The 12,602-nt window shown below is 39.2% G+C and overlaps 1 protein-coding gene across 3 annotated transcripts in view; it reads right to left on the bottom strand.

Annotated features, from left to right (window-relative positions):
* Window positions 1–4,784: 4,784 nt before the first annotated feature.
* Window positions 4,785–12,602, bottom strand: part of inppl1b (inositol polyphosphate phosphatase-like 1b) — a 28,632-nt gene continuing 20,814 nt past the window's right edge. For 2 of the 3 annotated variants that reach the window (XM_026144768.1, XM_026144760.1), the window contains 15 exons: window positions 12,411–12,528; window positions 12,159–12,255; window positions 11,914–12,052; window positions 11,666–11,765; window positions 11,411–11,499; window positions 10,680–10,761; window positions 10,290–10,379; window positions 10,086–10,199; window positions 9,916–10,004; window positions 9,738–9,825; window positions 9,349–9,501; window positions 8,888–8,969; window positions 6,787–7,573; window positions 6,581–6,711; window positions 4,785–5,568 (listed from right to left, as the gene is read on the bottom strand). In XM_026144768.1, coding sequence (XP_026000553.1) covers window positions 5,475–5,568; window positions 6,581–6,711; window positions 6,787–7,573; window positions 8,888–8,969; window positions 9,349–9,501; window positions 9,738–9,825; window positions 9,916–10,004; window positions 10,086–10,199; window positions 10,290–10,379; window positions 10,680–10,761; window positions 11,411–11,499; window positions 11,666–11,765; window positions 11,914–12,052; window positions 12,159–12,255; window positions 12,411–12,528 — 2,253 coding nt within the window. In that variant the 3' untranslated portion in view covers window positions 4,785–5,474. The remainder of the gene's footprint in view (window positions 5,569–6,580; window positions 6,712–6,786; window positions 7,574–8,887; window positions 8,970–9,348; window positions 9,502–9,737; window positions 9,826–9,915; window positions 10,005–10,085; window positions 10,200–10,289; window positions 10,380–10,679; window positions 10,762–11,410; window positions 11,500–11,665; window positions 11,766–11,913; window positions 12,053–12,158; window positions 12,256–12,410; window positions 12,529–12,602) is intronic. The other variant, XM_026144777.1, reaches the window with a different exon arrangement.

Genomic DNA, 12,602 nt, shown 5'->3' with positions numbered 1-12,602 from the left:
AACCCTTTATTTATTTATTTATGAGGCGGAGTTTTAGTCTTGTGCAAAATTTGTCCAGTCTTTTCACGTTTTTCTTTGGACATTGGCTGCTTTTTCACTCATTTTCAGTGCTTGTACTTGACGGTTTTCAGAAGAATGTCGTTTTGTTTGTTAAGCTCCTTACTCAGGAAATGTGTTTTGTGTCTAAACATAACACAGCTTAACAAGGAACCAGTTTTTAATCTTATCTTTATCTGCTTCGTTACTAGCAGTCAACAGTCAACTGTTCTATTTGTTCCCCCTTGTTTTATTCGAGTCTACCAAAAAGATAACCCAGTTTGATGCATAGTATTTTTGCACTATTTTGCAAGACCTGAGAGATTTGTCTGGCCCTTTAGTCACTGAAGTTTAATCAGAAATGGTCTCAATTGAATGACGTCTGTCAAGAAGCCGCTCTTAAGGAAGGGAAACAGAGAGAAAAGCTGAAATATGCCAAACTACACAAGAACTGGAGTGAAATTCAGTGACAACAGATCTAAATGATGAATGACGAAAATGAACATTTTTGGTTCAAATTATTGTCAGTTCAAATTAAAGATCAGGAGAGAAGCATGACAGTGAGTGTCTACAGTCATTTGTAAAACACTGTGGGTCCTCTTTCGTGGTTTAGGGCTGCATTTTGGCCCGGGGTGTTGGAAGACTTGTCAAAATTTATGGAAATATGAACACAGAAAAGTATAATCAGAGTTTGATCCACCTTTTAATGTCATCTGGAAAGTTTCTGATTGGCAATAGCTTCGTTTGTCAGTATGGAAATTATCCAAAATATACTGCCATTGCTGTAAAAGCTGGATATATAAATACACAATGGAGAATTATAAGTAATCAACTTCCCTCAACAGAACCTGAACTTTGACATTACTGAAGCAGTGTGGGATCATCTTGACAGAGAGCAGAACAAAAGGCAGCCAACATGCAAAGGAGACCTTTGAAAGTCCACCAAGAAGCCTGGAGAACTATTCCTGAAGCCTACTTAAAGAAAAAGAAAGAAAGAAAAGAAAGTTTGCCTAAAATCATTCAGGCTGTGTTAAAGAATAAAGGTGGTCAACTTTCAAGCTTGTTTGAATTGTTCCACAACTCCACGTGTTTCCACAAGTATGTGCACATGTGGGTACTATACCTCAGGCAGTAGTGCAGGTTGTTTACTAATCAGAAGGTTGGTGGTTTGATCCCTGACTGCTCCAGTCTGCATGCCAAATAATGCCTGTGCAGGTACTGCTGCTAGTTGTTAATGAATTCAGCCAGGTCAGAGTAGGCCTTGGGATTACTTTGTCCCCTTTCACTAGGAACTCTATTCAGATGTCTTTGACTTTTATTTAAAAAACTGTATCTGCTGCCCAGCAAGGATTTCATGTTTTCTTAGTTTAGGCCAAGCGCAAAATAAAAATCCTCTCCCACAGGTGTGTCTTCCATCGGTCTCAGTACTGACCAGGAAGCCAGCAGACTTAAATTAAAAACATTTCTCGCAAAAGCAACATGGGATCTCGCAAAAGTACTAGGCTAATGCTTATATACCTTCCACAACACAGAATAGCCTTGCCCTTTAACACTGTAGTTCTTTACATTTTATTTTTTTTGTACATTTTACTTCTAATTTTGAAAACAGACGCTTGTAGGAGTTAACTTTGTAATGTAGTATTTCTCCACTGTCATACTGCCACTTGATCTTTAGTAAAACAGCTCAGTAATTCTTCCACTGCTGGCATTGTATGTCTGAGATGAGACTCATTCCCATGTCAAAACTTTATAGCAGTCAATACTGAAATGTTATAGGAGATAATATTTGAACAGCCCATCTGTCAGAGGAGTCACGACTTTATAGCGGTGTATCTTCCTTGAGTTGTTAGGGATTAAGTTATTCCTCTCCACTGCATTCTGGGCCAAACAAGATTGTTAGGGCGTGTAATGATAGCTGGATCATAAAGAAATAAAAGCAGGTAAGTTGTCCAATAATGCTGTTGGAGACAGGCAATAAAGTAAGATGAAATGAGGCAAAGTTCCTAAACCAAAGTTTGGATGATCCACACACTGAATATCACAAGATAAGATACTGTATTGCAATAACAGAGATAATAGCAAAGATATTTTGCTATTATATTAATCGCCATTTTATGATCTGTTCCCAGATAGTCCAGACAGAGCATGCTCCTTGACTCAGGTGATATGCAGAGAGACGATCTCCTTGCATAGTACAGTTGTCTGATTTTAAAGAGGAGTCAGTTATACTTTGACAAAAGAGCATCAAACTGAATTTTTTTTTAAGCCAGTTAAAGATCTTTTAGGGGAAATGAGAATTAATTTACATGAAAGCAGAACCCTCTCAAATAGAAACTGTTGTTCTTCACCCAAAGGTTAATATGTCAAAGACACAGTAACCATGTTTGATTGTGCGTGTGTGCGCGGGTCAGCTTCCTGGTGAATGTGTCTCCATGCGGGAAGGTCATCTTGTTGGTAGCAGTGCAGAGTTTCTGTGTACAGAAGAGTTTGGGTGATTTAAATGTCTGGAATGTGAGTGGGCCACTAACAGAGCAAGCTCCTTATCGGTCAGTTAAGTGTCAATGGACACGTGAGATGTTAACGCATCAGACTGCAAGAAAATTCTTGAAAAACACAGTCATTTTCTTACTAACAACCAGATGAGAAAAGCGATCATATTTTCATACGTGTACTGCAAAAAAAAAAATATTTCAGCATAAAGACCAGACAGGACAAAGCAACTAGACTTCCTGTATTCAAAGATAACAAAACCCAGAAGATTTAAAGATCAGTAACGAAGCTTTGTTTGTTTATTCCACGTAGTACTAAAGCGAAGAACTCTCTGACATTATAACACTAGTGGTTTATGTTAGGTTATTTCTTGGCTGAAGTCTTGTTAACACTTCATGAGGCTGGCAGACAACAAACACGCACACACCTTTGTGCTAAACTACGTTAATTGGTGGCAGCCTCATTTTTACTGCATAGTCATGAGAGTAGTTTAGATATCTTATAAATGTAACGTGGGTTTCTTTTTCTTTCTTTACTCTGTTATGCTGCTGTCTGCTAAGTGGCAGTTTTTTGTATGTCAGCTTAAATCATCCATATACAGCAAAGCATGTGACTTTAAAAAAAAACTTGTTTTACAGCTAAAGCCAGCTGTTTCATACTTTGAACTTACCAGCACTCCTCTGGTGATGACATCACTACAATTAGTAGGTCACTGACTTAGTGGTGACTGACACATGCCTGCTGTTAGTACATGTGTTTGGCCGTACTGGAATAAGTAACTACCTCAAATGAATGCAACTGTTAAAACCTGAAAAACATTCACACGCCGGGGATTATTTGTTGCTTCTGAGTCAGCTTCACAGTTGTCTCACCTCTTTCTGCTGTAATGTATCATTTTACCTCATAATGTGTCATTATAGGTGAGCTGGCAAAAGCAACTCTCATATGTTTTGGGCATAATTTCAGTCTGTACGGACGTATCTAATGTGAAGTGCTGTGCTAAAGATCATTTCTTGATCATTTGCTGGGAAAATTGAAAATAGCTGCAGCTATTTACCATAGTGAAACATGTGCAACCTTTCATGGCAATACGATGTGTAAGACAACATCTGAGTTTGTAGGATTCTAACAAGCTTGAAAGGCGATATTTGGTATGACCACCTTTATTCTTCAAAACAGCTTGAACTCTTAGACAAGCTTTCTTGTTATTTCTCTTAAGTAGTCTTCAGGAATAGTTCTCCAGGCTTCTTGAAGGACGTTGTTCCGTTCTCTGTCAAGATAACAAATCTGGTCATATGTGTTGTTCCTCTCTCCTGACCCCTATACTGACAATGATTTGACAGAAAATTTTCACATTTGGATTTATCATTCTGCAAAATCTGCTGCCACATATTTTTGGTTCAGTTCTTGTATAATTTGGCATATGCCAGCCTTTTCTCGCTGTTTCCCTTTCTTAGGAATGGCTTCCTGACAGACATCCTTCCACTGAGACCATTTCTGTTTAGGTTTTGGCAAACATTAGACAGATCCACAAGAAGGTCCAGATGCATATCTTAGGTCCTCTGTCAGGCCTTTTCTTGTTTTTTTTTTCCTGTTTCCTAAGGATATGACTTTCAGATATGGTCCATCTGTCAGTTTTCTCAAGTACACACTGAACACTATGTTGCGAAATGCAAAGTTTTCAGCTAACAGCTTTTTGTGAATCACCTTGGTAATGAAACTGTGTTATCTGAAATCAGAACAAATTATGTGTTTTTGAGGCAGGCTGCTAGTAACAATTTCAAATTGTTTCTTTGCTAAAATATTCTGTTTAGGCGCAACAGTGGTTACTTCCTTGAATTAAGTGCCTTTGCTTGAATATTTCACAGGTGAGTGTTAAGTAGCTTAACAAACAAAAAACCAAAAGAAAAAAAAAGGCATTCGTACAATTTGTACAATGTCCCTCAGGATATAAGACGGAATCATCTGTTTGGCTTAGACTTTATCAAAGTCCATTATCATGGCATCACTAAAGAATAAATCTTCCACTGCACACATTAATATAAGGTCATTGTAAAGGAAATTTGGTTGTATATCTGATTTTACATATTCTATACTTGTAGTAGATGATTTTGACTGCAATAACCCCTGTGCACTTCAGTACTAGGCCATTAAGTAGGCTATATCAGACAGCATTCAAGTAAGATAACACACCATGATCTGTGCAATGGACGGCAATGGAAGCAACTGTCTGACGGCATGAAATGACATGCAATTGCTTGGTGATAGTCAAGAGTTGCTTTATCCACTTTATAAAAACTGCATGAACCATGCACAGTGGGCATATTACAGATTAAGCGGCAGGATAATAACAGTATAGGACAGTAAACAAAATGACATATGGCAGGCCTTTTTTGTATCAGCTTTCCAAATGAACTTCCAGTAGATACAGATAGATTTTATGCTTCGTGGGTTTAATAGAGATGCTTTTAAAAGCTCAGGCCCAGGCTCATTAATAGCAGTGTAATGGAAACAGACAGCAGAAGGGATGGAAGTGGAAAATAAAACAATAACTTTTTATGAACACTGGCAATTGAAAGACTATAATATTATAGTCATTTAGAATTCACTGACAGTAAAATCAATGAGACCTTAATACCACAAAGCAATATTTGTATACGCGTCAGTAATGAGAAATGCCTACCAAGGACTTCCATGGATAACATCACGCTCTGGCAACATGGATGGAAGAATCAAGCAGATTGTGCAACGCATGCTTCCTGTGTTCTCTTTGCTGTGTTGACACACACAATCTATTGTTACAGTACTGATGTGATAAATGAAAAGTTGACAGGGCTGTAGTAATGTCCAGCTGGCAGCCTGTCTTACTTTTACTTCTAACAGTTCTTCCAGTTGTAACTGAGTGAATTATGATATTTTGTACCATTAATGTTGCCCGTTTCTCTATTTCAGTTCCAGGTCCTGGGCAGATTCTCGAGAATCCTGCGTCGGTGTGAAGCGTTCATTACTCCTGCAGCGCACAGATCCTCCTCAGTGATGCCACTGTAGAGTTAAAGATACATTTAATATTCCAGCATCGGACACACATCGTCATACTTGCTCACAGTTTTTCCTTCTTTTTAACCAGTAATGAAAAGATCAGGTTCTAATGTGCATCCACTGTTAGTTTGCACTCTATCTGAAGTTACCGCAAAGCTGTTGAGTCATAGATAATATCAAAAAAGTCTCATACAAAAGTTTTATTTAGTTACAAAATCTCCTTCTGGGATAAGATTCCTACAGTGCAACTGAAAGAAGAAACAACTGTGACGCAAACAAGAAATCACATGTTCATAAAAATTAAGTAAGAATGTCATAATGTTTGTATTATGCATTTCGCATGTGCAGATTTCACAGAAACCAAGTTTCATTGTGAAGAAAAAAGACAAGCAAGATCGAAAGTAGTGGGGGAAAAACACGATTCAGTGGTACCAGTGTTGAGATATGACATATGAGTTTACATTAAAGTGGCCTATATGTTTCCAAGAAGCAACTACAATGTTTCAGAAAAGATCCCCTTAGTTCCTCTTCACTGCTCATTGTTGCCTCCCAGAAAAGTGTGTTGAAATGACCTTTCACTCACATGAGCTTTTTTCTACTTCTTCCTATGTTTATAATTGTTTATCAAAGCGTGTTTGGAAAAATTGAAAGTGTTTTGTTTTGAATTTACACATTTCCCCTAAATGTACCACATACAGGCAATCAAGCATTTAAAGTACTGTTCTGGAAACTGGACAGCTATGAGGATAAACTAACAGTATGTTTGTGTGTTGTTGTCCTTTTTCAAACTGTGTCTGTGAAGAACGAGCAGATGGTGAATTTGTGTGTGGCATTCTCAAATGTTTAGGTCTGCGTGATTGTAGTCATTGGCCACAGGAATTAAGAGATTAAGAGACAAAAAATAAATAGAAAAAAGCAAAAACAGAGAATAAAGTTATCCATGGAGTCACTCCAGGACAGATACACTGGTGTTATACTCATAATGATCTTACATAAATATCTAAATTAATGTTACCTGAAATAATCCAGATCATCCCAACCATTGAGGCTAAGTCCCAGGGTGTATTTTTGAAGGCCCAGAGTACTAAGAAGTTCCTGCACAGTCTCTGGTGCGCCTTGCAGGGTCGACACCTGCAATGAGATAAACTATATTGAATTATTTATTTGGTTAACAAAACTCAGAACTTATAGCTTTGTCTTTGAAAACAAGATTACGCCTACCTCTTTCTCCCAGCTGCATCCTCTATCTCCATGCATGGAAGGGCCATTTCTATAATTTGTCCTCTGGTAGGGTATAGATGGGCCTCTCTGCTCTATGGGGAAAAAGTCGACTTCGCTGAGGGACTTGGCAATTTGCAAAGCAGTGAGTGAGTTGTCTCCTGTAGGTCCAGGGGGCTGATGATCCACTATCCAGGAAGCAGTGGCCTGACAGTGTGTGCGAGTGTAGGGGAGAGCTGATGGTGTCTTAGCTGCTTTGATAGGGTTGGTCCTTTCTGGAAGAAGCTGATGTTGATCCCTTCTCACCTTTTCCCTCATGATTGCTGAGTGATTCATATACAAGTTCTTTACACTGACTTCAGGCTGTAGGGAGTCCTGAACAATATTTTTACTTTGATATTTGCCTGTGGGTGGTGAAGTCTGTTCTTGGCAATGTGAAATGGCTTTACGTGATGGTGGAGGAATGGGAGATGGGGTTTTGGCTGGAAAGAGTTGATAAGAAGAGTGGGATTGGGATGCATGAAGGTCACTGGTTGTCAAATACTGGGACAGCATGGCTGGAATTTCAATTTCTGTAAAGTCTGATCTGCGGCCAGGTCTGCTGTCAAAGCTATGCCTCCCTGAGACTTTTGGGAGCTGCAAAGCCTCATTACCAGACCAGATCACCTGAGGATCCCTTCGATGGGGAAGCGCATCTTCCACCCTATGTGGCACAGACACGCCTTCAAAGATGTAGTAAGCGGGATTGGTGTAGCTGCTTGGATTTAGTTTGGCGGGAGCAGCTGAGGACCTGCAATGAATTAAAAAAGCCCTGAATTAAGCAAACTCAACCACATACAAAAGTTACTGTCATCCTCAATTCTCACTCATTAGCCACACAACTTTCTAATATTTCTTAGAGTTTTGTTTCAGTTTCATTTCAATTAGTTCCCAGAATGAGTTAGCTCCTTTCAGTTAAAATAAGCTTTGTTTTTATTATTATAACATCGATAAAAGGTTGGCTGGAGCAAGATTCAAGAAGTTCAGATGAGGTATTACTGTATACTTTGTGAAAGCAACTGAATCATATAAGGATGCCATGCAAACATCAAAGAAGAGGTACTGGTTTAATAAACCAACGCGTCACTATCTTTTCATGCTTAATGTGTAAACAAATCTAACCAAACTGACAAAGAATAAAGCATTTTATATTTTTAATTCATATTAATTACAGTAATTACCCACAATTGTTTTTATAGTTTCCACATCTCCAACAATGTTGGCTCTGTGTTTAAGCCAGGATTGTGCTCACTTACAGGCATGTACGCAGACAGCTGCAGACACTACATTCACATAGTCATTAGTTTTATATTTTCCACCTGGAGTCTACATTAAGGACTAGTGCATTTTTCACAGAATGTAGCATAGGCACAAGATATCATCATTGAGTCATATTCCGGTGGATCACATGTAAAGGGCCGCAGTAACTAAAGCACCAGCATTTGTAGTGCCCGTAAAAGCTTACTTACACACACCTTACTCTACACCACAAACTACACATAATTCATCCAAGCAGACTTCAAACTTGGAAAAAGCACGAGATTAACAATTTGGTCGTGATGTTAGATGGCATCTATGTCTGAAAGCAAGTGTAATCCCAGCCAAAGCCCTGCACAGCAGTTTCTAATAGTTTCTGACAGAGGCAACTAAAGATATATGGCTTCCATATCACAATGCCTTCAACAAGAAAAGCCCATCTGCATGTATTTAACTAACCAGCAAAGTTTCTCAATGATGCTGCACTTTAAAATGCCAAAAATGTATTCTAGTCTTGGGAAATTTGTGCCATCAGATGCCAGAGATTGGGAAACGTAAGTTTTCAGACATTCAGATTAAAGTAATTAAAGTAGTACATTTCAGCATCTATGCCAGTTAGATGGGAAACAAATTTCTCTCATACAATTCTCTAAAATAAGTGTATACAGTGGAATGTGAATCTAAATGTAAGCATGATAGTATGGAAAAATATAGACAAAATGTGCTCACATCCACTAATCATTTGTACAACGTCTGTCCCAGAAAATGTCACCGAGCCCCTTTTCTTGACAAATGACGCTGTCCTCACCTGGTTACAGGGATCCGTGTCACTGCAGGAGACATGTGTCCCCTACCAGAGCCTTTATGATCTTTCTCAATACTGAAGCACTCTGGAAAAGTCAAATCACAGGAAATGAAAATCTCATTTTCTAGTATACAAAATGGACTTACAAAACTAAGTCTGTTTGGGGTGATTAGGCCAAAGGCTGTTGTTGTTGTGTGTGTTGTGCCTGACCTGATGGCATAATACCCATCTGTCCTGTCTCAGGATGCATCTGGTCAGTCAATCGGGAGCCAAAAGAGGAAGCAGCCGATAGATACCAGCAAGTGTAAAGCCAAGCCAGGGATCATTGAGGAACCAAATAGAGGAAGCAATGTGAAACTCACAGGAGTCAAAGAAAGTGACAGAGGATGGAGATGAAGGTTTAGTGGGAAGTGATAGTGCAAGCAAGGCAGAGGTTAAAAGAAGACCAGTTTCATGTGACCCACCATAGATCTTCTCCCGCGTTGCTTGCTTGTCCTTGGGCACATGAACTCTGACACGTCCGCGTATGGAGCCCATTTCCTCACCTCGGTGACTCAGAAAAGTCTCAAACTGGTCAGATGCACCGGTGACGGAGCGCAAAGCCACACAGCATTCACCTATGGCAAAGATATTTTTTATAAAAATGCTCGTTAGATCAAGTAAAACTTTGTTTATGTATGAGATTTGACACGAGATGTTTGCAAAGCCAAATAAAGGAAGTATTAATATGGATAAGAATATAGTAAATTTAATACAAAACACTATTGCATTGTGTTTTAACATAGTTGGGTCTTTGAAGGCACTGGTTAGCAATGCTACAGTCATGAAGGGACAAACTTGCTCAGCGACCAACCGTATGATTCAAACCCATCACATGACTTCACAGACAGCAGCATGTGTTGATCTTGAAGATGATCCATCTCAGACATAATTGGAAGGAGCTATAATAGGACACAGAAGTGAAACACAAGTTAAAAAAATAATAAATAGATGAGTTATATTTTAGCCACTTCTCTGTATGAATGTCTGACCTTTGGTAGTTGTTTGAAGGACCAGGCGAGTTTGAGAAACCCAGGAACGTCACAGCTCTGTGAGTCATTCTCACTTGAACGTCGCGTCTCTGCAAAGAGAAATACTAAAGATAAACGACTCTGGTGCATAATGCTTCACAAAAAATTCACTTACTGATATGAAACCATACCTTCAAGGCACAAAGAATGAAATTCAATGAAGAACTTTGCCTTGCTCGCCGTCTTCACAATCGCCTCAATACCTTCGAGAATAATCCAGGCCCTCTCCGTGCTGGAATTTGAATCTGTTTGAATTGAAAATACTGTACTGTTAATTTCACGAAGACATTCTGTCAAAGTGCTTATGTCCAAAGGGACAACAACCATGACAGCACCTGTTTTGGAGGTGGACTGTGATGTCACTCCCACTTGATATGTGGCAAAAACAGGTGAATGATCACTTGTGAAGATGTCATCTGTGCAACCTAGTAAGAGATAATATATTACACAATTTAAAAAGCCGCACTAAATATCTCTGTGTGCTGTTGCTACAGCAACATGACTTTGTGGTAAAGCACATGAGCTGTTAATCATATTTGAAGGAGTGTGTCAAAATAATATCCAGTATCTGTTTTGTTTCAACAGTTTGCTTGAGTTTGTCAAAATAGAAGTGTGGCTTAAAGAGAGGAAATGACCGTTGCTTTCATAATGGCCCACAACCGAGTAAGTTCATTTTATTGGGCGATAGGTGACTGGTCATTACCGCAGCAGTCTGCACGGCTTACCGTATGCAGTGCAGGTGATGTGCGTCTCTGGGTAGGACTTGAACAGAATCCTGTCACACCATGATGGTACATTGACTCGCACCTACAGGAATGCATTTAGCCATAAAATAATCAACAGTGCATTGTATTGGTCTGCGTAAAAATGAAATTCAAATACGTATTCATAGCGTGTGCTCTGAAGGATTTCTGTTATGCCAAACATTCATGTTCTAGAAATGAGTTTAACGCTTAGCCTCCTATTTTTAGAGAGTGGGTCAGCTAGTGTCAATCACCGAAGCACTTCCGACCCTTTAAAGAGGATTAAGTTACAAAAAAGTAACAAATAACTCGTCTTAATGACTGTATATTTACTGTATATTTACTTGAATGATTTAAATTTGATTTTTGGGGTGATTTGGATCCAGCCCTGAAAAGATTGGTGATTATTGTTTGCACACACTTTTACTACATCTTTTCATTCTCAAAAAAAAAAAAAAATACACAGTGAAACAAAAAGTCAGCTTCATGTGAGGTACATGTGCTAATCCAGTTCCAGAATGAAGTAACAACCAGCGGCAACCACAGACAATGAGACTTCTTGCAACATGCCACTTTAAAAGTTACCCCAATTTTTGTGAACTATTCAGGTGTAAATATTGTTTTTATTTTCGGGATGTGTAATCTGTTGTGCATTGTTTTTTTTATACATTTCCTTGTTTTTCAGAAAGAAAGAAAAAAGAAAGCAAGCTCACCCCTGAGGTCTTGTACTTTTGCCATAGGTAGCAATCTCTAGAGCCACGTTCATACCGATAGGTGGGTGGAAATGCTATCTTCTCTTCCTCTTAACCATGATAAATAAAGAAAGTGAGAAGAATAAGAAAAGTCAGTGTGGCACATAATGAGATCATACTGTTGCTATTTAGGAAATTGCATTTCAGCATTTTTCACAATGCGTGCAGATATAATACTGGACTTTCAATATAAAACAAGGCAAAACTGAAACTCACTGAAATAGAGAAAGGCTTTCCTTTTGTGTCTCTCTTGGGTCAGCTGGTCGGCACACATTAGCTCCTCAAATTCCCTTTTGGATACATGCTTCAGGATGTCCTGGAGTTAGTAAGCAGTGACATCAGTGTATAGGATGTCACAAATAATTGTTATTTCACATGTACTATTAGGAAAATCTTCAAGTGTGCTAAGTCACTCAGTATGTTAAGAAACAGGAGAACAAGGAAATAAGCAGTGTCAGTCTGACCTGTACGTCCAGGTCAAGCCTGTAGTTGAGGTCTCCACACCAGAAGAGATGGGTGAACCGCAGGCTTATGTCAAAAGCAAAGAGCTGTTTGTCACCCAGAGACAGCAGCCTGAGGATGTCCACAAAGTTCTGGTTCCTCCTGGACATTAAACAAAAAGAGATACAACAAAATAAAAAGGTTTTTTTTTGAAGAGCAAGAAACGACCAGAGCACACAAAATTTCTAAACACATTTGGAGAATGCACCTCAGGACTTTGTCGCTTCCAGACGTCAGGTGGCAATTGACGAACCCAAAGGACGTTCCATTGAAGTGGAAGGAGACCCCAACAGCTCCCTTGTTACCTGAAACAATAGAAGCAGTCAACCTTAAATCTACAGGTTAATGAAACATCTTGTCCTATCAACAATCATGCACAGAGTTTGGGGGGTCTTGCTGTATATTTACTGAATTTGCTTTGTGTGCACTTGTGATGGTGAGATCATGCAGAGCAGCCTACCCAATGTGTTCCCCAAGCCAGTCTTCACGTTGGCTGTGTTCACATGGCTGATGCGACTCTCATGCTCAGGCTTTACAAACACGGCCAGCCTTATATTCCAGAGGGACTGCACTGCCACCTACAGGACAATACCCCACATTGTAATACTGCATTTTTGTTTCCAACCAGTCAAAACAATTATTTAACGGTTTC

This window comes from Astatotilapia calliptera, chromosome 2 (assembly GCF_900246225.1).
Source record: "Astatotilapia calliptera chromosome 2, fAstCal1.2, whole genome shotgun sequence".
Taxonomy (NCBI): domain Eukaryota; kingdom Metazoa; phylum Chordata; class Actinopteri; order Cichliformes; family Cichlidae; genus Astatotilapia; species Astatotilapia calliptera.
Note: the sequence above shows the minus strand (reverse complement) of the source record. Positions and strands in the feature narration are given on the sequence as shown.